At 49.3% G+C, this 21,858-nt stretch overlaps 4 protein-coding genes across 4 annotated transcripts in view; 3 read left to right on the top strand and 1 right to left on the bottom strand.

The window, feature by feature from the left end:
• Nucleotides 1-2,357, bottom strand: part of LOC125539942 (uncharacterized) — a 4,927-nt gene extending 2,570 nt beyond the window's left edge. Inside the window, exons 1-3 of the mRNA XM_048703493.2 lie at nucleotides 2,064-2,357; nucleotides 1,875-1,950; nucleotides 415-1,753 (exon numbers count right to left, since the gene is read on the bottom strand). Of these exons, the coding sequence (XP_048559450.1) occupies nucleotides 415-1,753; nucleotides 1,875-1,882 (1,347 nt within the window). The 5' untranslated portion in view covers nucleotides 1,883-1,950; nucleotides 2,064-2,357. The remainder of the gene's footprint in view (nucleotides 1-414; nucleotides 1,754-1,874; nucleotides 1,951-2,063) is intronic.
• An 11,905-nt stretch (nucleotides 2,358-14,262) lies between these two features.
• On the top strand, nucleotides 14,263-15,837 carry LOC125539941 (UDP-arabinopyranose mutase). The gene is made up of 3 exons (XM_048703491.2): nucleotides 14,263-14,506; nucleotides 15,280-15,409; nucleotides 15,514-15,837. The coding sequence occupies exons 1-3, from the start codon at nucleotides 14,393-14,395 to the stop codon at nucleotides 15,531-15,533; spliced, it is 264 nt and encodes an 87-aa protein (XP_048559448.2). The 5' UTR covers nucleotides 14,263-14,392; the 3' UTR covers nucleotides 15,534-15,837.
• Nucleotides 15,572-16,831, top strand: RGP5 (Alpha-1,4-glucan-protein synthase family protein). The gene has a single exon (XM_087545065.1). The coding sequence runs from the start codon at nucleotides 15,572-15,574 to the stop codon at nucleotides 16,616-16,618; it is 1,047 nt and encodes a 348-aa protein (XP_087401191.1). The 3' UTR covers nucleotides 16,619-16,831.
• Nucleotides 16,832-20,522: 3,691 nt separating this feature from the next.
• Nucleotides 20,523-21,655, top strand: LOC125534243 (xyloglucan endotransglucosylase protein 7). Its single transcript, XM_048697513.2, has 2 exons — nucleotides 20,523-20,808; nucleotides 20,914-21,655. Exons 1-2 carry the CDS (start codon nucleotides 20,530-20,532, stop codon nucleotides 21,511-21,513), a joined length of 879 nt encoding a protein of 292 aa, XP_048553470.1. The 5' UTR covers nucleotides 20,523-20,529; the 3' UTR covers nucleotides 21,514-21,655.
• Nucleotides 21,656-21,858: the final 203 nt, after the last annotated feature.

Here is a 21,858-nt window from a genome sequence, read left to right as displayed (position 1 = left end):
AGATGCAATCATGCTCAAATGAACTTACAACCTAAACAACACTCCCTCTGCAGCAAGATACATGTCATGCTAGCTTTCAAATCTATTCGAAAATACATGTCATTCTACTATTTCGAGATAACGTTGCACTGACATATCCCTCTCTCTGGATAATTCTAATGCTATCTGTTCCACGCTGTTCAAGAGTTGAGTAACCTAATGATAGGAGCAATGCGGTCTCTGTATCTTGGTTGGTCCGCAAATTTCTACAGCATTCAGGATTCAATATACTTCTTACATAGATTGTAAAATATGAGTGTATAAAAGGGAAATCTCTATCATTCTGCTGTTTTAATACAGAAAGCATGTACTTCCGTCTTCAAAGGCAAAACAGAAATAAGAATGAGAAGACAAAGAGATGGTTGGATGTAGTACCAGTAGCATTTTCAAGAGTGCATGAGTGCCAATATGTGCAAGAGCACTTTTAACTCGTTCCTCTCCATCATGGTCATCCACATAGTGTGAGACACTCTCCCCAAGCTCGTAAGTCTCGACCAAGACAGCAGGATGAACAAATGGATAAAGAGGTTTCGGAAATGACACATCTTTCCACCTGCGGAAGTTGTAGATAAACCGGCTCAAATGAGCAGCTTCCCTTGCAAGGTCAACTTGAGACATCATGAAGACGGCAAACTGTTGCACACTCTCATCTAGCCGTAGCCAATTTAACGCTGGAATATATCTTGAAGCTTTAGCTACCGCATTAATTATACTGAAATCTCTCCGTATTGAGTCTCCTACACCAGGATGTCTTACTTTAACTGCGACTGTTATAATCTTTGGCGTCTTTTGGCCAGGATGTCGGAATTTCAAAGCAGCCCGGTGCACTTGAGCAACACTTCCAGACGCTACAGGCTCTTCTTCAAAATTCTCAAAAATTTCAGATAACTTTCGACCAAAAGCCTTCTCGACGGTTTTCTTGGTATATGCATAGCTGTGAGCTGGTGCTTTTGTGTGTAGCTTTGACAACTCGGTACACAGGTCGTTTGCAAATAGATCAGGACGTGTCGCCGCCCACTGGCCCCATTTAATAAATGCAGGACCTGCCTGCTCTAAAGTACGATGCACAAGACGGAGCCATGTTTTCCTATATTTACTGCCAAGAGTATCTGCAAATGGTGCCATCAGTATACTGGGAGTAAACAAGAAAGCCAGATATATTGATCTGAGGATTATGATAACCATCTCTACTGCTGAGAATATCAAAGTGGTGACATAAATACGGCTGTCCTGAGCTCGCGAGTAAATATTCTCTCGTATTGGGAGGTAGTCGCCATCTGCATAAGTCTTCTCACCTAGCATCAACTCTCCAGCTACAAAAGCAACGAGGTAAGGAACTAACTTATATCTAGTGGCAGTCAGGGTAACGGCACAAGCAGCTCTGCTTAAGAGCGGAGATGCTTTTGGCACACGAGAACCCTTTTCCATGAGTTGCTTCCAAGCAAGCTGGCTGTGAGATGCATTCCGGCTACATGACGAGAGAACAGAAAAGTTTCTTGCACCAGGGCTCCAGTATACGCTCTCCTTTGCTCGTCCGAGCATGTGCGAGGTGCCCGGTGCATTGTGGACTCCCTGGTGCAAGAATGCCCTGCTCTTATGGGCCAAACCGGCCGCAAAGCTCGACCCAATGTTCTGCGCACCTGAACTGCCGGGCTTCGAGTTGACCAATACAGCCTCAGCAATTTTTCTGCCGCTCTTCCCCAACTGCAGAAACCTGGGAGCAACAGGAAAGCCGTGTCCACTTCAGCATTTGGGCGAATCGGACCAGAATCGTAAATTACACAGCGATAAGCACCAAGTGAATAAGATATTGCAGGCGGGCGGCGGTGGCTGACCTCGACATCACGACGATCTCCTCCAGAGGGCGCCTCGACGGCGGCGCGGCTCCTTGCTCCGGCGAATCAAGCAAAGCTGGTGACACGACACGCAGACATTGAGAAATTTGGATTCGGCGGGGGCGAATGGACTCGCGGGGGAGCGAGGAGATCAAATCGAGGCCAGGGACGCAGAGGTGGGGCGCTTACCGACGCGGCGGGATCGTTGGACGGCGCGGGGGCGTTCACCATGGCGAGGGCCGGGAAACCCTAGAGGCGGCCATGATCGGCGGCGAGGCGGCGGCGCATGGGGGAGGCGACGGGCGGTCGGCGGAGGGTTAGGGTTTGGCGGGGGAGGGAGGAAGCGAGTTTCGCTTTTGTCTGGTGGCGCGTGTGGTGCCGACGTGAGGAGGGGGGGAGGCCGCGTGGGGAGCTGCACGGACGGCAGCGAGGCAAGGAGGAGGAAGAAGGGGAGGAGGGGCGCAGCGTGTGCAGCAGCCGTGGGTCGGGCCTGAACAATAGGGTGGGCGTCGGCCCGGCGATCTGGGAGGGAGCTTTCTTTCCCTTTCTTCCTTTCCAGGTTTTGCTCGTTTCTTTTTGTCTATCTAGAATAAAAAAAAGGTTTTGCTCGTTTCCAAATTTCTAAGAAAAAAAGAGAGAAGGTTTCTCTCCTTTCCGAATTTTGACGCGGCCCCTACAATTGGGACCGTGAAATGAAAATAAAAATAAAAACAGTGACATAAAAATGACAATTGGAAACTCTCTTGCGTGTGTGACGCACAAACATCGCACGGGGCGATGTGCCTGCGGCCCCTCTGATTGATCCAAGTCGCTAGATGGCGGCATGCGTGTTGGATTGAGCTTAGAAACCACATCCCCCTTTACGCTGGAAAAGCTATGGCCTTAAAAGTTGTTCTTTATATGCTTTCGGGTCATTTAAATGAGTGCGGTGATTGTACAGGGACTATATGCGCCACGGTGGTGGTGAACTGTCTTTTCAATGAATGGAAGCTCCGGCTATTTCGTAATCTCATTTTAGCAGTGTCTTTCATTGTGCACACCTCATGACATGGAGCTCGGAAAGGCAGTTTTTCCATCGTATAAAAAGGGCCTTTGTAGGATTGTCTTTTTTTCGCCCTTGCATCTCTACTAGAACACTAGTAATCTCAATGGTTGTTGTGTCGGCCTTTATATGCCACTAGTTGTTGTGCCACTAGTTAAGCAAGATTACAAATTTGAATCAACGATTTTTATATGCCACTAATTGTGCCCCACTACTCAGTTTTGTCATTAGAAATTACAACTGCTAAACAATGCCATCGTTCCATGAGATGCTTGCTCAAAAATGCAATTAGATATCTCAAAAATGCCATCATTTCATTAGATGTTTGCTTAAAAATGTCATTAGACATCGTCATTGTCAGGTCAAACCCGTTGACCATGTTATATGACAAAAATACCCCTAGACCCACATGTCAGTTCTCTCTATCTCGCAATGATAAGTGCGGGCCCCACTTGTTAGGACTAAGCAAGCGAATAATTTTAGAGAAGAAATAAGAATTTTGTTGTGATCAAGTGGGACCAACACTTTATTGTAGTGAGATAGAGGGAGAGCTGACATTTGGTCATTATAAAATGAAAAACGAGATTTGAGCTGACAGTAATGATGTCCAGTGGCATTTTTTAGCATGCTAACAAGTGATGGCCTTTTTGAGCAGTTGAAATTTCTAATGGCAAAACTGAATAGTGTGACATAACCAGTGGCATAAATAATAAAAACCCTTGAGTCGAAGCCATTGGGTTGAATCAATTACTCCCACAGCTCGGGGGGGGGGCGTTGGGTGTAAACCGAAAATTTGGTTTCTGCCATTCTTTTTTTTCCTCAAATTTGGTTACAAGACTACAAACTCAAGATGGCAACCAAAATAGGTTCCCAAAACTTCAATTAACCGATTAATTCGGCTTTCGCTTTATACCGAAAACCATTGCTTTGAGCATTTTGCTCACTATGCGCAGCACTACGTTCTTATGTAGCCGAAGGCCGAAGCGCTTTGCCCCCTTCTCCTCCGCTAGGCAAAGCGCGATTAAAGGTGTGTTTGGTTCCATGGGTCGCATTTGGCTCCCACCGAAATTTCTGGATGTTTGGTAGGCTACATGTCTAATTGGGCCTGGCCTGACCAATGCAAGATAGGCCTTCTAGTCAGGCTGAGCAGAAACACAGGAATCAAGCGTTTCCCCATGCCAGTATCGCGCTTGCACCCATGTGTGCAAGGGTGCATGTCCCGCTAGGTACACAAGCATTTTTTCGTAGCCCTTGTCTCTCGTGCGATTGCTCTCATCGCACCATTGCCTCTTTCCACGTCGCCAACGCATCTCCTCGCTATCATGAGGTACAACTCCGGCCATTTCTCTCTTGTTCTAATCTATCTTCTCTCTCTCCTATCCCAATCTCCCTTATGTCCCCGTCTCTCTCCTCTCCCTCCCGTCCATAGCTCTAGTCAGCCATCCCCTTCTTCTACCATTAGCCCCCCTTAATTTTGGGATTAGTTGCGTTATGGATGTGCCTTCCACAACGAGGCTATGTCGGATCTAGTTGCTTGTAAAAAAATTGTGATTGGCTTGAGGAATTTCTGATAACTAAAATTGAAACATGAGTTTTTGTTTAAATTTTGATTTGTTTTACTTGTTTTCTTTGTCCATGGAATGGTCCATGGATGATTAAAATTGGAAGACGGGAGGTTACATAATTAAGCTTTAATGTGGCTTACCAAACAACATCTGTTGTATACAACATCTACCATATGCCCATATCATATAGTTCACGAAAACACACATCCCAGGTCAACCTTGCATCGGCTCAACCAGGCCATCCTCACCCAGGATCCTCCATGTGATGCAGGCTGGAGCTACACAGGCAACCAAACAAGTCCTAAAGGAACATATTGTCTCGAATCGGCTGGGCGCAAACGCCACTTGGGCTAGCATCCAGTCCATGGAAGTGACGTTCCTGGCCCTTGGTTGCAGGTGGGCTATATGTGTAGCTCAGTGAGGGAGTCCTGGATTAAGGGGTCCTCGGGCGTCTGACCTGTTGGACATGGGCCGGATGATAACCCACAAGTATAGGGGATCGCAACAGCTTTCGAGGGTAGAGTATTCAACCCAAATTTATTGATTCGACACAAGGGGAGCCAAAGAATATTCTCAAGTATTAGCAGTTGAGTTGTCAATTCCACCACACCTGAAAACTTAGTATCTGCAGCAAAGTGTTTAGTAGCAAAGTAATATGATAGTGGTGGTAGCGGCAACAAAAGTAAAGACATCAAAAGTAATGTTTTTAGTATTTTGTAGTGATTGTAACAGTAGCAGCGGGAAAGTAAATAAGCGTAAACCAGTATATGGAAAACTCGTAGGCACCGGATCAGTGATGGATAATTATGCTGGATGCGGTTCATCATGTAACAGTCATAACATAGGGTGACACAGAACTAGCTCCAATTCATCAATGTAATGTAGGCATGTATTCCGTATATAGTCATACGTGCTTATGGAAAAGAACTTGCATGGCATCTTTTGTCCTACCCTCCTGTGGCAGCGGGGGCCTATTGGAAACTAAGGGATATTAAGGCCTCCTTTTAATAGAGAACCGGAACAAAGCATTAGCACATAGTGAATACATGAAGTCCTCAAACTATGGTCATCACCGGGAGTGGTCCCGATTATTGTCACTTCAGGGTTGCCGGATCATAACACATAGTAGGTGACTATAGACTTGCAAGATAGGATCCAGAACTCACATATATTCATAAAAACATAATAGGTTCAGATCTGAAATCATGGCACTCGGGCCCTAGTGACAAGCATTAAGCATAGCAAAGTCATAGCAACACCAATCTCAGAACATAATGGATACTAGGGATCAAACCCTAACAAAACTAACTCGATTACATGATAAATCTCATCCAACCCATCACCGTCCAGCAAGCCTACGATGGAATTACTCACGCACGGCGGTGAGCATCATGAAATTGGTGATGGAGGATGGTTGATGATGACGACGGCGACGAATCCCCCTCTCCGGAGCCCCGAACGGACTCCAGATCAGCACTCCCGAGAGGTTTTAGGGCTTGGCAGCGGCTCCGTATCGTAAAACGCGATGATTTCTTCTCTCTGATTTTTTCTCTCCGAAAGCAAATATATAGAGTTGGAGTTGGCGTCGGAGGGTTTCCAGGGGGCCCATGAGGTAGGGGCGCGCCCCCCACCCTCGTGAGAAGGGTGTGGGCCCCCTGGTCTTCATCTTTGGCGGGGATTTTTTATTGTTTTTTCTAAGATGTTCCGTGGAGTTTCAGGTCATTCTGAGAATATTTGTTTTCTGCACATAAAACAACACCATGGTAATTCTGCTGAAAACAGCGTCAGTCCGGATTAGTTCCATTCAAATCATACAAGTTACAGTCCAAAACAAGGGCAAAAGTGTTTGGAAAAGTAGATACGACGGAGACGTATCACCGGGCTAATGGGCTATGAAGGTACAAGACATAAGACTCTCTCCCGTGTCCGGATGGGACTCTCCTTGACGTGGATGGCAAGCATGGCGTTCGGATATAAAGATTCCTTTCTCTATAATCGACTTTATACAACCCTAGCCCCCTCCGGTGTCTATATAAACCGGAGGGTTTAGTCCGTAGAGGCAATCACAATCATATAGGCTATACTTCTAGGGTTTTAGCCATTACGATCTCGTGATAGATCAACTCTTGTAATCCTCATACTCATCAATATCAATCAAGCAGGACGTAGGGTATTACCTCCATCAAGAGGGCCCGAACCTGGGTAAAACATCGTATCCCTTGCTTCCTGTTACCATCACCCTTAGACGCACAGTTCGGGACCCCCTACCCGAGATCTGCCGGTTTTGACACCGACATTGGTGCTTTCATTGAGAGTTCCACTATGAAAGTGCAACTATCCCTGGGTGGTTTTGGTAATTCCTAACAACATATAGCTCATTGAGCTAATGCTACTTCAAGATAAACATTTCAGGAAAGCTCAATGATTGACATGGCATGGATGAGAAATGTGGCCCCCTCAAAATGCTAAGGACAAAGTATTGGCTCAAGCTCAAAGCTCAGGACTCTACATTTTTCATTTTAGTGATCCAAGATCACATTGAGTTCATAGGAAAGCCAATACTATTAAGAGGGGATGAGGTGTTGCTTAATGAGTTTCTTGCTTAAAGTGCTTAGTGATATGCTCCAAAAACGCTCAACTAACTTCTCACATCCAAATATGTCCCAAACCAAAAGTCAAACTCGGCCCCACCGAAACTATCTATCTGGAGCCACCGAGTTCATTGACATAGCCGCTGCCAGAAACCCTAGTCTTTTCGGTCTTACCGATAGGGATCTCGGTCTCACCGAGATGGGATTGTAATTTCTCCGTTTCCCTTCGTAACCTTTCGGTCAAACTGAGATGAGCGATCGGTCCCACCAAGATTGCAATGCAAACTCTTTGTTTCCCTTTCGTAACGTTTCATTACAACCGAGATGAGCGAATCGGTCCCACCGAGTTTGCCTGACTAACTCTTTGTTTGTCTATTACCAAAATCGGTCTCACCGAGTTGACATGTCGGTCCCACTGAAAATCCTAACGGTCACATTATGAACTAAATCGGTCTGACCGAGTTTCACGATTCGGTCCCACCGAGTTTGGTAAATTGTGTGTAACGGTTAGATTTTGTGTGGATGCTATATATACCCCTCCACCCACTCTTCATTCGAAGAGAGAGAGCCATCAGAACATGCCTACACTTCCAACATACATTTTTTAAGAGAGAACCACCTACACTTGTGTTGAGGTCAATATATTCCATTCCAACCACATAAATCTTGATCTCTAGCCTTCCCCAAGTTGCTTTCCACTCAAATCGTCTTTCCACCAAATCATATCCTATGAGAGAGAGTTGAGTGTTGGGGAGACTATCATTTGATGAGTGCAGGATTGTTCTCCAACATCAACACCGCTGAGTCGGCATTGATGCGATCCGATGAGTGCAGGATTGTTGAGACCCGACGCACCCAATGGGTTGTTGACTCACCTTCTTCTTGGACACAGGAGGCTAAATCCACAATTGGCATGGGCTGCTTACATGTATCATTGAAGTTCTGAATGAATCGGGCCTTTAACTCAGCCTATGACCCGATGGAATTGGCAGGGAGCCCCTTCAACCAATGCGAGCCGTTCCTTCCAACATCAGGGGGAAATATTTAGCACATGCAGCCTCGCTAACATCTAGCAATTCCATGGCCATCTCATAACTCTCAATCCATGCCTTAGGACTTAAATCGGCTGTATAGTTAGGCACCTTGCGAGGACCCTTGAAATCCTTGGGCAGACGCTCATTACGTAGATCCGGTACTAAGCATGGCACGCCCAAATTTCTAAAGGTCACACCTGGCTCCACAGAAGTGGTTGGACGAACCGGAGTAGGTTGACGGGCCGCATACTGTGCCGCCAGCTCGGCCTCTCGACGTGCTCTTCCTTGATCCACTATGTTCTGAGCATCAACACCTCCGCCCGCCAGGTTATGTCCACGAGGCGGGTTATGGTTCCGTCCACTGCTTGACACAGCCGGCTCATCAATATGTTTGCTGTAACTCCGGCTCGGGCGAGGGGTGGAGTGAATCCTGTCACGACTGTAAGAATAAGCCTGCTGCTGAGTCAGTGTTGTCTGAAGAAGCTCTCTAGCCCTTCATGTTTCAACCACCGTCGGTGACTCACCATCAACCGGGAGAGCCGCCAATCATGACGCCACAACGATCATGTTATCCAAAGGGTTAGAATAATGACCTGGTGGCGTCGGCACATGCTGTGGCGGGTTATTGTTCTGACGAGACGGGTCCGTCGTGCGTGGCTGGACCGGCATACCCGTCCCAGGTGCTTCGACCCGGTTTACCACTGTCGGGTTACTGGTTCCTGCCCCTGGCATGTTAAAGAGATTTCTATTGGAAATATGCCCTAGAGGCAATAATAAAATGGTTATTATTATATTTCCTTGTTCATGATAATTGTCTATTGTTCATGCTATAATTGTGTTATCCGGAAATCGTAATACATGTGTGAATACATAGACCACAACACGTCCCTAGTGAGCCTCTAGTTGACTAGCTCGTTGATCAAAAGATAGTCATGGTTTCCTGACTATGGACATTGGATGTCATTGATAACGGGGTCACATCATTAGGAGAATGATGTGATGGACAAGACCCAATCCTAAGCTTAGCTCAAAGATCGTGTAGTTCGTTTGCTATAGCTTTTCCGAATGTCAAGTATCATTTCCTTAGACCATGAGATTGTGCAACTCTCGGATACCGTAGGAGTGCTTTGGGTGTGCCAAATGTCACAACGTAACTGGGTGACTATAAAGGTACACTACGGGTATCTCCGAAAGTGTCTGTTGGGTTGGCACGAATCGAGACTGGGATTTGTCACTTCGTATGACGGAGAGGTATCTCTGGGCCCACTCGGTAATGCATCATCATAATGAGCTCAATGTGACCAAGTGGTTGATCACGGGATCATGCATTACGGTACGAGTAAAGTGACTTGCCGGCAACGAGATTGAACGAGGTATTGGGATACCGACGATCGAGTCTCGGGCAAGTAACGTACCGATTGACAAAGGGAATTGTATACGGGATTGATTGAATCCTCGACATCGTGGTACATCCGATGAGATCATCGAGGAAAATGTGGGAGCCAACATGGGTATCCAGATCCCGCTGTTGGTTATTGACCGGAGAGTCGTCTCAGTCATGTCTGCGTGTCTCCCGAACCCGTAGGGTCTACACACTTAAGGTTCGGTGATGCTAGGGTTGTTGAGATATTAGTATACGGTAACCCAAAAGTTGTTCGGAGTCCCGGATGAGATCCCGGACGTCACGAGGAGTTCCGGAATGGTCCGGAGGTGAAGATTTATATATAGGAAGTCAAGTTTCGGCCATCGGGAAAGTTTCGGGGGTAATCGGTATTGTACCAGGACCACCGGAAGGGTCTAGGGGGTCCACCGGGTGGGGCCACCTATCCCGGAGGGCCCCATGGGCTGAAGTGGGAGGCAAACCAGCCCCTAGTGGGCTGGTGCGCCCCCCATGGGCCTCCCCTTGCGCCTAGGGTTGGAAACCCTAGGGATGGGGGGCGCCCCACTTGGCTTGGGGGGCACTCCACCCCCTTGGCCGCCGCCCCCCTTGGAGATTGCATCTCCTAGGGCGGCGCCCCCCTAGGGGTCCTATATATAGTGGGGGGAGGGAGGGCAGCCGCACCCTAGCCCCTGGCGCCTCCCTCTCCCTCCCGTGACACTTCTCCCTCTCCCTGAACTTGGCGAAGCCCTGCCAAGATCACCGTTGCTTCCACCGCCACGCCGTCGTGCTGCTGGATCTCCATCAACCTCTCCTTTCCCCTTGCTGGATCAAGTTGGAGGAGACGTCTTCCCAATCGTGCGTGTGTTGAATGCGGAGGTGCCGTCCGTTCGGCTCTAGGTCATCGGTGATTTGGATCACGACGAGTACGACTCCATCAACCCCTCTCTTGAATGCCTCCGCTCGCGATCTACAAGGGTATGTAGATGCACTCCCCTTTCCCTCGTTGCTAGATAACTCCATAGATTGATCTTGGTGATGCGTAGAAAATCTTAAATTCTGCTACGTTCCCCAACAATTTCTTGCCTCATAAACCGACGGCAGACGAGTCTAATGCCTCCTTCTCATGACTTCGTTTGAAGCGTTCTGATCTAGTATGAGCTGGTAAGACTGCGACTGAATCCGTTGCGCCTGAGCATCCAAAGCAGCCCGTTCCTCGGCCATCCTGGTGTTCTCTGTGCTTAGCTCCTCCTTGGCCTGTGCTATCTCATCACGTAATTTTGCGATCGCCGCATTATGTTGATCCTGATCCGCTGGGTTAACCACCGCTGTTAACAGTGCTGTCAGTTTATCCAACAAGTCAGTTAAAACTTGAGCTGGCGGGCGCTCAGGGCCTCCTGCCCCGGCAGCCGTTACTGCTGCTGACCCAGAAACCAGCTCTGCTGCAGTCGACGAGTGCTGTACGGGCTGTGTACCGGCCATGAAGATTGTAACCCGGTTCGGCGGCTCGCAGGGGTCTGGAATACTGTCTCCATCGGAACAGCCCCCAAGCCGGCCGTCTTGCAGTTGATACAATGACTCAGTCTCACCAGTGGATGACTCGCCATCAGAGTAAACGACGGTCTCACCACCAGATGCCGATCTATCCTTAGGTTCCGCTCCATGGATAAATCCCACGAAGGCATGATTCATGGCAGGCCGAACCCGGGCGGGTCTCGCGCACTGAGCCGTCTCGATGATGTCGGTGCAGATGTCCGGCTCAGGGCCCAATTCGCCGATCTTGCCAATGAAGACGTGAATTCCGCCGAAGGGGATCCGGTACCCGTACTCAATTGAGCCGGCCTCGGGGCCCCAGCCTGCGTCGTCGATGTAGAGCTTGCCGCAGCGACTCTTGGTCACCCGACCCACGGCGTATCCCTTGATCCCTTCAAGGTTGCCCTCTAAGAACTTGAAACCATTGTGCGATAGCCCCACGGTGGGCGCCAACTGTCATGGAATTGTCACAGCAGATGTCCTAGTGTGAGGACTTAGTCGTGGAGCCATCGCAATAAGGTTAGCTTAAAGGGGTTAATCAGGACAAATGACACGAGGAGTTTATACTGGTTCGGCCCCTTACGGTGAAGGTAAAAGTCTAATCCAGTTTGAGGTGGTATTGCTAGGGTTTCGATGAGCAAGGAGCGAATACGCTTAACCTGGCTCTCGATTTGTTGTTTCTTGTGCTAAGCCATCGCTGGGTCGTCCCCTTATATACACGGGTTGACGCCCTATGGCCTACAGAGTCCCGTCCAGCTCATATAACGTATCCGGCTCGGTGACCTTTCTTACATACCTTACAATACAAGTTTACATACATGGCAGTTTATACCATGGGCCTTTAAGCCGCCTTCGGGTTTGGGCTTTCTACTAAGCCTACCTATGAACCGCCATTGTTAATATGCTCTTGGCCTTCATATAGATGAATCGCCATAGGGATGACCCGGCCCTTTCTGGGCGGGTCATACCTAATAGTCATATCCCCAACAAAGTGGGTGGCTGGGTACGGGAAAAATTAGAAGTGTCATCCATCCCGCGAGAGACCGAGAGAGTTGGACGCTAACTTTGAGTAATGTCTATAGACTGATAGGTATAGTTTGATTTTATTCTGTTAACCAAGATAAAAACCAAATTGGTTGAATTTAGTCTGGTTATTGGAAGTAAAACCGAGATTGTTTGTACAATAGAAAAAAACTTGTTTTTTGGGTTTTGGCCTTGGTCTGATGTTTGCCCCTCCCCCCTCCCATTTAGAGGCTGGAAGGCGGGTTTTGTCCACATTTCTTTTCCTCCCTTCCCGACCCCTCTCGATCTCGTCACCCTTTCGCTGGCGGAGTCAACTTGCTCGTAATCTTCCCCGCCGGTTGAGTCAATCCTCAAAAGACCTATTAAAAATTCTTATTTAAACAAGTCCGAAGAAGAAAGAGAGGAGCTTCTCTGGTTTGCAAAGGATTAGGAGAACATATGACCGAGATGCCATGCTATGTTAATCCTACAAGCATAAATAATGTAAGTTAGTTTGGTCGCATTTTAGGAGAACACCATGAACTTTGATGCAATATTAGGTGCACATCACGAGGTTTGGACTCAACGCCATGAGAAATCCTATTCTTCAATCCTACAAATAAAATGGTCGGCGATATACAAGAAAAATAACGAAAACATTAACGCCCACACGTGTGGGCGTCTGGCAACTCGCCCACACGCATGGATCCTCGTTCAATCAATTCTGCACGAATCTTGGCGCGTTCTAGTAGTCTTTGTGTGCCACGTAGGACTAAATTGGTGTGTGGGCATTCATTCGGTCGCCCACACGTCCTTTTTCACCACACGGGGGACTGGTGTATGGGCGTTTAGTAATTCGTCCACACATCAGTTTTCATGCACGCAGAGAAGGCTGGTGTGTGGGCGTTTATCACTTTGCCCACACGCCTGTCTTCTCGTCCACACCCAAAACTAGCAGTTGCCATGTGTTTCTGCAGGGTACATGGCAACTGCCCTAGATTTGCTTGTAAGCAGATGACAACTCTTTTTTACCCGAGTTGCCATGTGTTTCTGCATGGTACATGGCAACTGCCCTAGCTTTGCTTGTAAGCAGATGGCAACTCTTTTTTACTCGAGTTGCCATGTGTTTCTGCATGGTACATGGCAACTGCCCTAGCGTGCACGTAAGCAGATGTTAACTCTTTTTCTTTACATGACAACTGCCCTAGTGTGCTTGTGAGCACACAACAACTCTCTCTTTTACCCGAACATGTTTTTTTGCTATGCCTTTTTTTAGTGCTACTACACGACAACTGCCTAGTGTTAGTGGGTGGCAACTCCTAAAGTATTGAAATCATGGCAACTGCAGTAGACCAGACCATACATGGCAACTGCAGTTGAGCAACCATGGCAACTGTAGTTGTTCGACATGGCAACCGAAGTTCAGCGACATGACAACTACAGTTGAACGAACATGGACGAGGGTCTGGACCATGGCAATTGCGGGACGCGCGGTGACTGTCACGCGGGCGTGTGGGACCATGAGGTACGAGGCATGACGTTCGGGGCATGTGGGCGTTATCTATTTCATCCACACACACGCGTGTGAGAGGGATCGGGAGGAAAAAAAAAGGTGTGTGGCTATTACTTGTTTTGCCCACACGTAGATGTATGTGTTGTTTCTTTTATACACCACACAAAATGTGTGGGCAGACCCCTAACGCCCACACGTGTGACACTTATCAGCGTCCAAACCTATTATATGAAATAATCATCTTTTGGCTCCAAAAGAGACCGAACACAGCGGCCACACGCTTCTTCTTCTTCTGATAAAAAAAGGCAACATTGTTTTTTCCTTAAAAAATGCAACATTGTTATCGCAGGTGGCATAGTAGTGATCAGAAAATACAAGTTTCCAGATGGATGGCAACAACACAGAGGCCGCGATGTCTCGGCCTAGACGGACACGATATTTTGTAGCATCTCTTGTCCCTGTTTTAGTCGACTCGGACACCGTCAGCATAGCGGAGCATATCCCCTTTATTACCCCTTTGCAAAGCCGTCATCGAGGGCCAGCCGGCAGCCTCACCGCGCACGCAAAGCCGTCACCGACTGTCATGATTTGATTTTTACTCCAACAAGTGCCCAACGCAAGAAAAAAGAAGAAGAAGGGGGAGCAAAAAAATACAGGTCGCCGAATTCGTCGGTGGCGCGGGCTTCCGTTCCTCCCTCGTCTGACCCTGCCGGCAGACGCGACGCAACAGCACGCGCGAGAGAGCGAGGATCGAGGCCCGCAACGTGGCCTGCGCCTTTGCTTCGCTTCGCAGGGAAGTCTGGTAGTAGCGCTAGCGTGGGCGTGGTATATAACGAGCGCGAGATCCAGATCTGGAGCCGATGCGCCCCGCCCCGACCCTGCTCGCCCTCACCCTCGACGCCGCGCTCCTCCGCATCGCCACCCTCCCCGACCTCTCCCGCCTCCCCGACCACATCCTCGTCGACCTCTTCCGCGTACGTGCCCCCTCCCCCTCCCCCGCGGATCCCTAATCTTTCCGTTAATCGCTCACCGCCGATCACTCGTCACTGTGTGCGTGATTAATTAGTTTCTTCCGGCCAGTTCTAGTCTGACCCCGTGTTGGATTGGGGGATCTTAGTCCAACTGAGCGGTCGATTCGGGTCGCTGTTCTGTGATCCCGCACGCGGCGCTGTTTAATCGTCTCGTCTGCTGGAGACTAGCAGGTAGTACTAGAATGTGTCCTCTAGACCTGAACATGGGTGGATTAGATTGCGTGATTGGTCTGACAGACATGTCTTCTTACAGCCGATTTGCTTCGTTCGTCGATGCAGAGTCGGGTATTGTATTGCCGGCCGTGATGAAACAAGAGTGCCGTCGCTATGTATGCGTGGCCTGTTAAAGTGCACCACGGCTAGCCATCGTCACACTCACAGTCGTTCTGATCGACATCCATGTTTGCTGTCCTAAGGGGACAGTGGAATGATGTCTCATTTGCCCTATTTAGATTAGAATCTGGTTTTGACTGTACAAGTGTTCTGGCCAGCATATCAGGGTAGTGCTGAACTTGATTTCGTACCTGGCTATTAGGGATGTCAGATGATTGCCTTATTTATCTCATCTAAAGTCTGTCTTGAGGGTGCAATTTCTGGCTGGCAGGTTCGGTTTGAGCATCAACTGAAACAGCCATCACCTGCACTCTTGGTAGTCTTACTTTTTGTGTTGTTATTAGATCTCTCGTGACTGACGAGTTACGGTTGTTTGATGGCAGAGAACCCTTAGTGCTGGTAAGCTGACAGAGAGAGTCCTCAAATTGTTTCTGGCAACCGACTGCGAGGAGATCATCTTGCTTGTTCAGCTCCTCAACATTAAGCAGCCACTTCTACCGGTCCTTCCCACGAGTATGCCACTTATCTGTTTATCCTCTGCCGGTTCGAATGTTAATGTTATGTCATAAGGATGCTGGCTTATTTGACTTAATATCCTCTTGTTTGTTTGTTTGTAGGGTGCTCTGAGAAGTTCTAGTACTGCTGCTGCTTAGATCAGGCTGATTAGCTGTGAAGATGTCTTTGGAAGTTCATGATAGCGAGGTTGACATTGTGATTGCAGCACTCCAGCCCAACCTGACCTCTTTCTTTCAGGCGTGGCAGCCATTTTTCTCCCGGTTTGACATCATTGTTGTCAAAGACCCAGAGTTGACAGCAGATCTTCAGATCCCTTCAGGTTTTAATGTGAAGGTTTACACAAAGTCTGACATTGATGGACTGCTTGGTGCCACATCCATCAACTTCTCTGGCCACTCATGCCGTTACTTTGGATACCTTGTTTCACGCAAGAAGTATGTCATCTCGATTGATGACAACTGCCTCCCAGCAAAGGACCCTGCCGGGATGACTGTTGATGCTGTTACACAGCACATGATCAATTTGAAGACACCAGCTACTCCTTTCTTCTTCAACACACTGTATGACCCATACCGCAAGGGTGCTGACTTTGTCCGTGGATACCCATTCAGCCTGCGTGAGGGGGTTGAATGCATGCTCTCATGTGGGCTCTGGCTGCACAATGCGGACTACGACCCAATGACGCATGTGGTGAAGCGGAACCAGCGCAACACGAACTATGTGGATGCTGTGATGACAGTTCCGCTCGGTGCGATGTTCCCTGCCAGCGGGATAAATGTTGCATTCAACCGTGAGGTTCTGGGGCCTGTGATGTTCCCTGGCCTGCGGATCCGCAAGGAAGGGAAGCACAGATGGGACACCCTTGAAGACATATGGAATGGCCTGTGTGCTAAGGTGGTCTGCGACAGCTTGGGCTACGGCGTGAAGACTGGACTGCCTTACGTGATGAGAAGTGATGCAGAGGCAGGCAAGGCCTTGGAGAGCCTCAAAGAGTGGGAAGGGGTGAAAGTGATGGACGATGTCCTTCCCTTCTTCGAGTCGCTCAAGCTCTCGAGGACCGCAGTTACTGTCGATGACTGCATTAAGGAGCTAGCTGGCGTTGTGAGGCAGAAGCTGGCGCCAAAGAATGCAATCTTCGCCAAAGCTGCCGATGCCATGGAGGAATGGACCAAGCTCTGGAAATCTCATGGAGCTCAGAACGCGTAATACTGGACTGCGTCCATTTTATCCATCAAGATACTTATTTTTCTTCTTCTTGGACTTTAAAATTTCCATATGCACTGTTATGATGCAGTTGAATAAACAATGTTTCCGTGTGAGGGGAATTTGTGATGTAGAACATGTAGTTGCCAGGTTTTCGGTTTGTGTATGCTCAAGAACCGTATATACCAAATCAAAATGATCTACTCCAACTGTTAATTGTTGCGGGTGTGCTTGGTGTGCTTGCTCATCGGAGTTTGATGCTGCGTTAGTTAATTGGAGTACATGATTTGCAAGGAAGGGCTGTGTTGCATCCTCTGTTTTCTCTTCCAAAGGCATTTCTCCCATCCATGTTTCTTTCCTTTGAAAAATGTTTCTTCAACATAGTTCCTAATGCAAAATATAGCGATTTGGAAGACACGGAGTTCCTCATGAAAAATGTTATGCAAAATGTCTTGACCGGCCATGCCACTTTTGGAAGGATCGCTGCTCCGTTTAACCTCTCTTTTCATTCGGTCTAAACAGAGCATTTCATCCGTGTTCCTTTTCTTTTCTCCCTGAACATGAAACATTACATTGTGGTACATGTCTTGTCAACCACAGGTTGCAAGTCTTCTCTCCTCAAATTTTTTTTATCAAAAGAGGGGTTCCCTCTGATTTCATTAATGAAACCCTTCTCTCCTCAACTTGCTAAAGTATAGTAGAATGGGAGCACCCAGATATTTGGAAGTGAAAGCAGAACATAGCATTTCGTCCATGTCTCTTCTTTTTTCTTTTCCTGAGACATGCATGCTCGTAAGAAACTCTGTTCTTTCTTTTTGGCAGATTCATAATGTGTTCTTTGTAACTTCAGTCATCGCCGCGGATTCCGCTCAAAGTCGAGCAACCGGTGTCTGAAATTACAGTGTTCAAGGGTGATCTGGTGGAAAGCAAAGGGCGTAACTTTCAGAAGGAATTCTACACCCCAGCGCCGCGGATGAGACCCAAATGTGATACCAGGTGCAGTGCCATGTCGCTGAGACGTGAGTTGTTGATACAAGGCCGTACGTGGCCGGAGGCGAAGAGAGGACTCAGAGAGAAGAGGGAGCAGAATACAGTTCAGGATTCAGAATTCAATTGATGATTTTTTTTTTTGTTTTGGTTCAGAACGCCTTGGTTCGTTACAGCTTGGGGCTGAAGAAGCAAACACACGCCACGCGGCACCACCTTGTTAAGAAAAAGGGCTTTCCCTTGCTTTGTATTACAAAGCAACCATCCGATACAACCAACGATAGATGCTAGGGCGGAAGTAACACAATCACGCCCAAAAGAAAAGAAATAGAAAAACGAAAGGAAACAAATGCTGATAACGGCGGATCAACAAAAACGATGAAACCTCGCGACCGCTGCGTCCACCGAAAATCGTCCCCCAAGCTCCGAGACTCCGAAGCGCCGGTACCAATCAACACCTCCAAGAAGGGACGCGACGATGGCGACGCTGCTGCCAGGGGTTTCCCCCGGTACGCGGTGAGGAGAGAGGAAGGGTAGCCCCGACGCCCTCCAGAAAGGTCCGGTGGTACCCTCAGGCGCCGCCGCGTCGGTGTCGGCCAAGCCAATAGGGATTTGTCCTGATCCCTTCCTCCACCTCAGGCACTCCGGAGCTCGCCACCAAGCCGACCACCACCCTGCGCCAACACGGACACGAAGCTTCCCAAGCTGTCTCACCATGGCACCGCGAAGATGGTCTGCACAACGAAGAAGGGGAGCCGGGACTAGGGCAGCAGCACCGTCAGCATACCGGAGGGCCCCACCTCCACCGTCCACGACGGTAGCCGACCGGACACCAAAGCAGGAGCCTACCGGGCCCGTGGCCCCACAGGCCCGGCCGAGCCCTCAGAGGCCCGGATAGCTCCCGCCTCCGCGCCGCAGCTGGCACGCCGTCGGTGTCGCTGCCCCCCGTCCGAGCTGCTCCTCCTCCTCACCACACAGACAACGGCGAAGCCACGCCGGAGGCCAGCCCGCTAGGACCCATATGGGGCCCGCGGGCCCCGGTCTGGGCCGGGGGCGCGCCATCGGCCAACCAGCTGTTGGAGATATGCCCTAGAGGCAATCATGTATGATGATATTTCCTATGTGTTTATGAATAAAGATAGTCCTTGGACATTATCAATGATGTGTATCAGCAAGTACGTGACTTGTTTGTGAGACTATGCATTGTATGATGACTGTCCTAAAAGGTTCCTAGTCGAAAGGGCTGTGTGGACGCGCAGCTAACTAGACTAGCATATGACACGGTTGATGGCTTGGTCTCACTAGTCATGGAGCATTGGATACTAACCGGATAATATGGACTTGGAAGGATCTGGTCGGATTCGACGTAGTCAGATCCGAGTCGAGATAAGGTCCGAGTCGGACAGACCCAACTATGAGACGCAGCGATATGTCATATGTGAGTCTCTAGTACAACATATGTTCTATGTCCTAAGACTTGAGCTGGCGCATGTACTCGGGATGGTGACATACTTGCTTTGGGCCGACCAAACGCTACTCCGTAACTGGGTAGTTATAAAGGTAGGTTTCGGGTTTGTCCTGAACCATGCTGCGAGACGTGGTCGAGTAAGATGGGATTTGCCCCTCCGATCAGGAGAGATATACTCTGGGCCCCTCATGTGATCCAACCAGGATAAGCATGGCCATGCGACAAGGATGATGACATAATCCGGTTTGTGGTCGGCATCACTGGAACGAAAAAGAGGTCGGGCTAGCACAAGGATGACAGACTCGCCTTGAGCTCGACAACATATATCGTGTGGCAAAAGCAATGGAAGTGTGATGTACAGGTTCGCTAACCAGCTTCATAGTCTGCTTGGTGTTCGGCATGCTTTGCTAGAGGCCGCTACCAACTGTGCAGTTCGGAGGTGATCCAAACTGCGACCAAGCCGACTTGAATCTAAGGGGTCGCGCGATTAAGGGAAGGAACCTACGAGGTCGGATCCAAGGACACTGGTCGGATGTGATCCGGACTGTATTCGGATTATGGCCGAGTAGACTTATGGGCTTTAGGGTCCGTGCGAGGCCCAAGTGTTGAGCCCGCGACGGACGCATATATATATATATATATATATACATATATATATATATATATATATATATATATATATATATATATATATATATATATAGTGAAGGTGCCGCACACTCACGCAGCTGATCGCTTCGGCGCTGTCACTAGGGTTTGCATGTGTTGCGAATAGACACCACCACTCGCCGCCGGTTGTGTGATCGGACCTAGCAGTCCGCCGCACGACGTTCCTCCTGCACGCGCGGATACCGTTAGAGGCGGTGCACTTGCGCCGCTCCGGCGAACCTATACGTGGGAACCGACCACCGGCTGTACGAGGAAGATCGGACGTGGAGGAGACGATGCACGCGGACGCACTGCCCCAACTTTTCTTCTGCTGCACGACACTGCGCGTCTAGTGGTAACGAACTGTGATCCATCCCCCGTAGCATGTTCTTGATTGTTCTGCGCGTAGGAAATTTTAATTTGCAGTCAACGCACCATACCGTAGATCTCAACACCAGCGCCACCACGCTGTCTTGCCGCCAAGGGGCCGCACCACCACCTTGGTTCCCCACCTTGGCTGACGTTTCACCGACGGGTGCCAAGCGGAGGTACGGAACACCGTTGTGCGGAGCACTAACCATGGCAAAGGCGCGTTCCATATACAGGCAAGCAATCAAATACTGTATGATAATTGAACAAGCTGGCAACCTGAAGAGAGAATAACAAGACATGACGCTAAGTAACCCAGCACAGCTACGTACGTACTACAACGTGCGCACCAAAAACTCCCCTTTGACGGGAAACAAGAGGAGCTAGCTGGTTATATAAGCCCCTGTCACCCCTCTGCATTCTCATCAAGCCGGAGGGAGAAATGAAGATGGATATCAGCTCAAGGGCGGTCCTCCTGGTCGCGGTCGCGGCGGCGGCCACCATTGGCCTCGCCGGCGCCAGTTTCCGGGACAACTGCGACATCAAGTGGAACGCCGAGAACGCGGCCTTCTCCGACGACGGCCACGGCCTCACCATGTCCCTGAAGAGCAACACCTCCGGCTGCTTGCTGCAGACGAAGCAGCAGTTCATCTACGGCAGCGTCTCCACCCGCATCAAGCTCGTCCCGGGGAACTCCGCCGGCACCGTCACCACATACTACGTACGTATCTATCCTATCCTATCGTCCTTAATTACCTATATATACTTACCAATGAGTTTGTACTGCAATGCTCACTGTATGTGCAACGATTGATTGCCAATCCAGACATCGTCGGTGGGGAAGGACCACGACGAGATCGACTTCGAGTTCCTGGGGAACGAGACGGGGAAGCCCTACACGCTGCACACCAACGTGTTCGCCGACGGCGTGGGCAAGAAGGAGATGCAGTTCGTGCCCTGGTTCGACCCCACCGCCGACTTCCATGCCTACACCATCTCCTGGACGCCCTGCATGATCGTCTGGTACGTCGACGACGTCCCGATCAGGGTGTTCCGCAACTACCGGGACAAGGGCATCGCGTACCCGATCAAGCGGCCCATGTTCGGCTACTCCAGCATCTGGTCGGCGGAGGACTGGTGCACGCAGGGCGGCCGCGTCAAGGCCGACTGGTCCAAGGCGCCCTTCGTCGCCAGCTACCGCGACATGGTCCTCGACGTCTGCCCCTGCGACGGAAGCGACTCCTGCGTCTACGGCTGCGAGGGGGCCTTCGGCCATGGAGGCCAGCAGCAGAACTGTGCTGGCCTCAGCGACCAGCAGCGGACCAAGATGCTCGAGAAGCAGAAGTACAACAGGATCTACGACTACTGCGTCGACTACAAGGACAACAAGAAGCCCGGCCCCGAGTGCAGCCTGCCGCAGTACTGATGATCTAGCTGTCGTCTGATCGTGGCACGCACCAAGGAACAATGGTTGGCCGGCCGGTCTACCACTCCTACACAATCGATTGATTCAACTGGGACTTCATTTATATTTTTTATTATTATTAATATCTGTTCTCAAGATTTTTCATTCTTGTCTTCCAAATTTTGTTTCTTTTGAACAGCTCCATCATATACCTATGTGTGTGTATATATATATTTGCATTATGCTATGATATACATGGATGAGTTTTATGTGACCCAACTTAGTTCCTAAGTATTACCATAAAAAGTGAATGACATCTGGTCGAACACCTCGGGGGAGACGACGTTCAACCCGGCCTGCTCCCTC

Source organism: Triticum urartu, chromosome 2A (assembly GCF_056163025.1).
Source record: "Triticum urartu cultivar PI428250 chromosome 2A, HENAU_Tu73, whole genome shotgun sequence".
Taxonomy (NCBI): Eukaryota; Viridiplantae; Streptophyta; class Magnoliopsida; order Poales; family Poaceae; genus Triticum; species Triticum urartu.
Note: the sequence above shows the minus strand (reverse complement) of the source record. Positions and strands in the feature narration are given on the sequence as shown.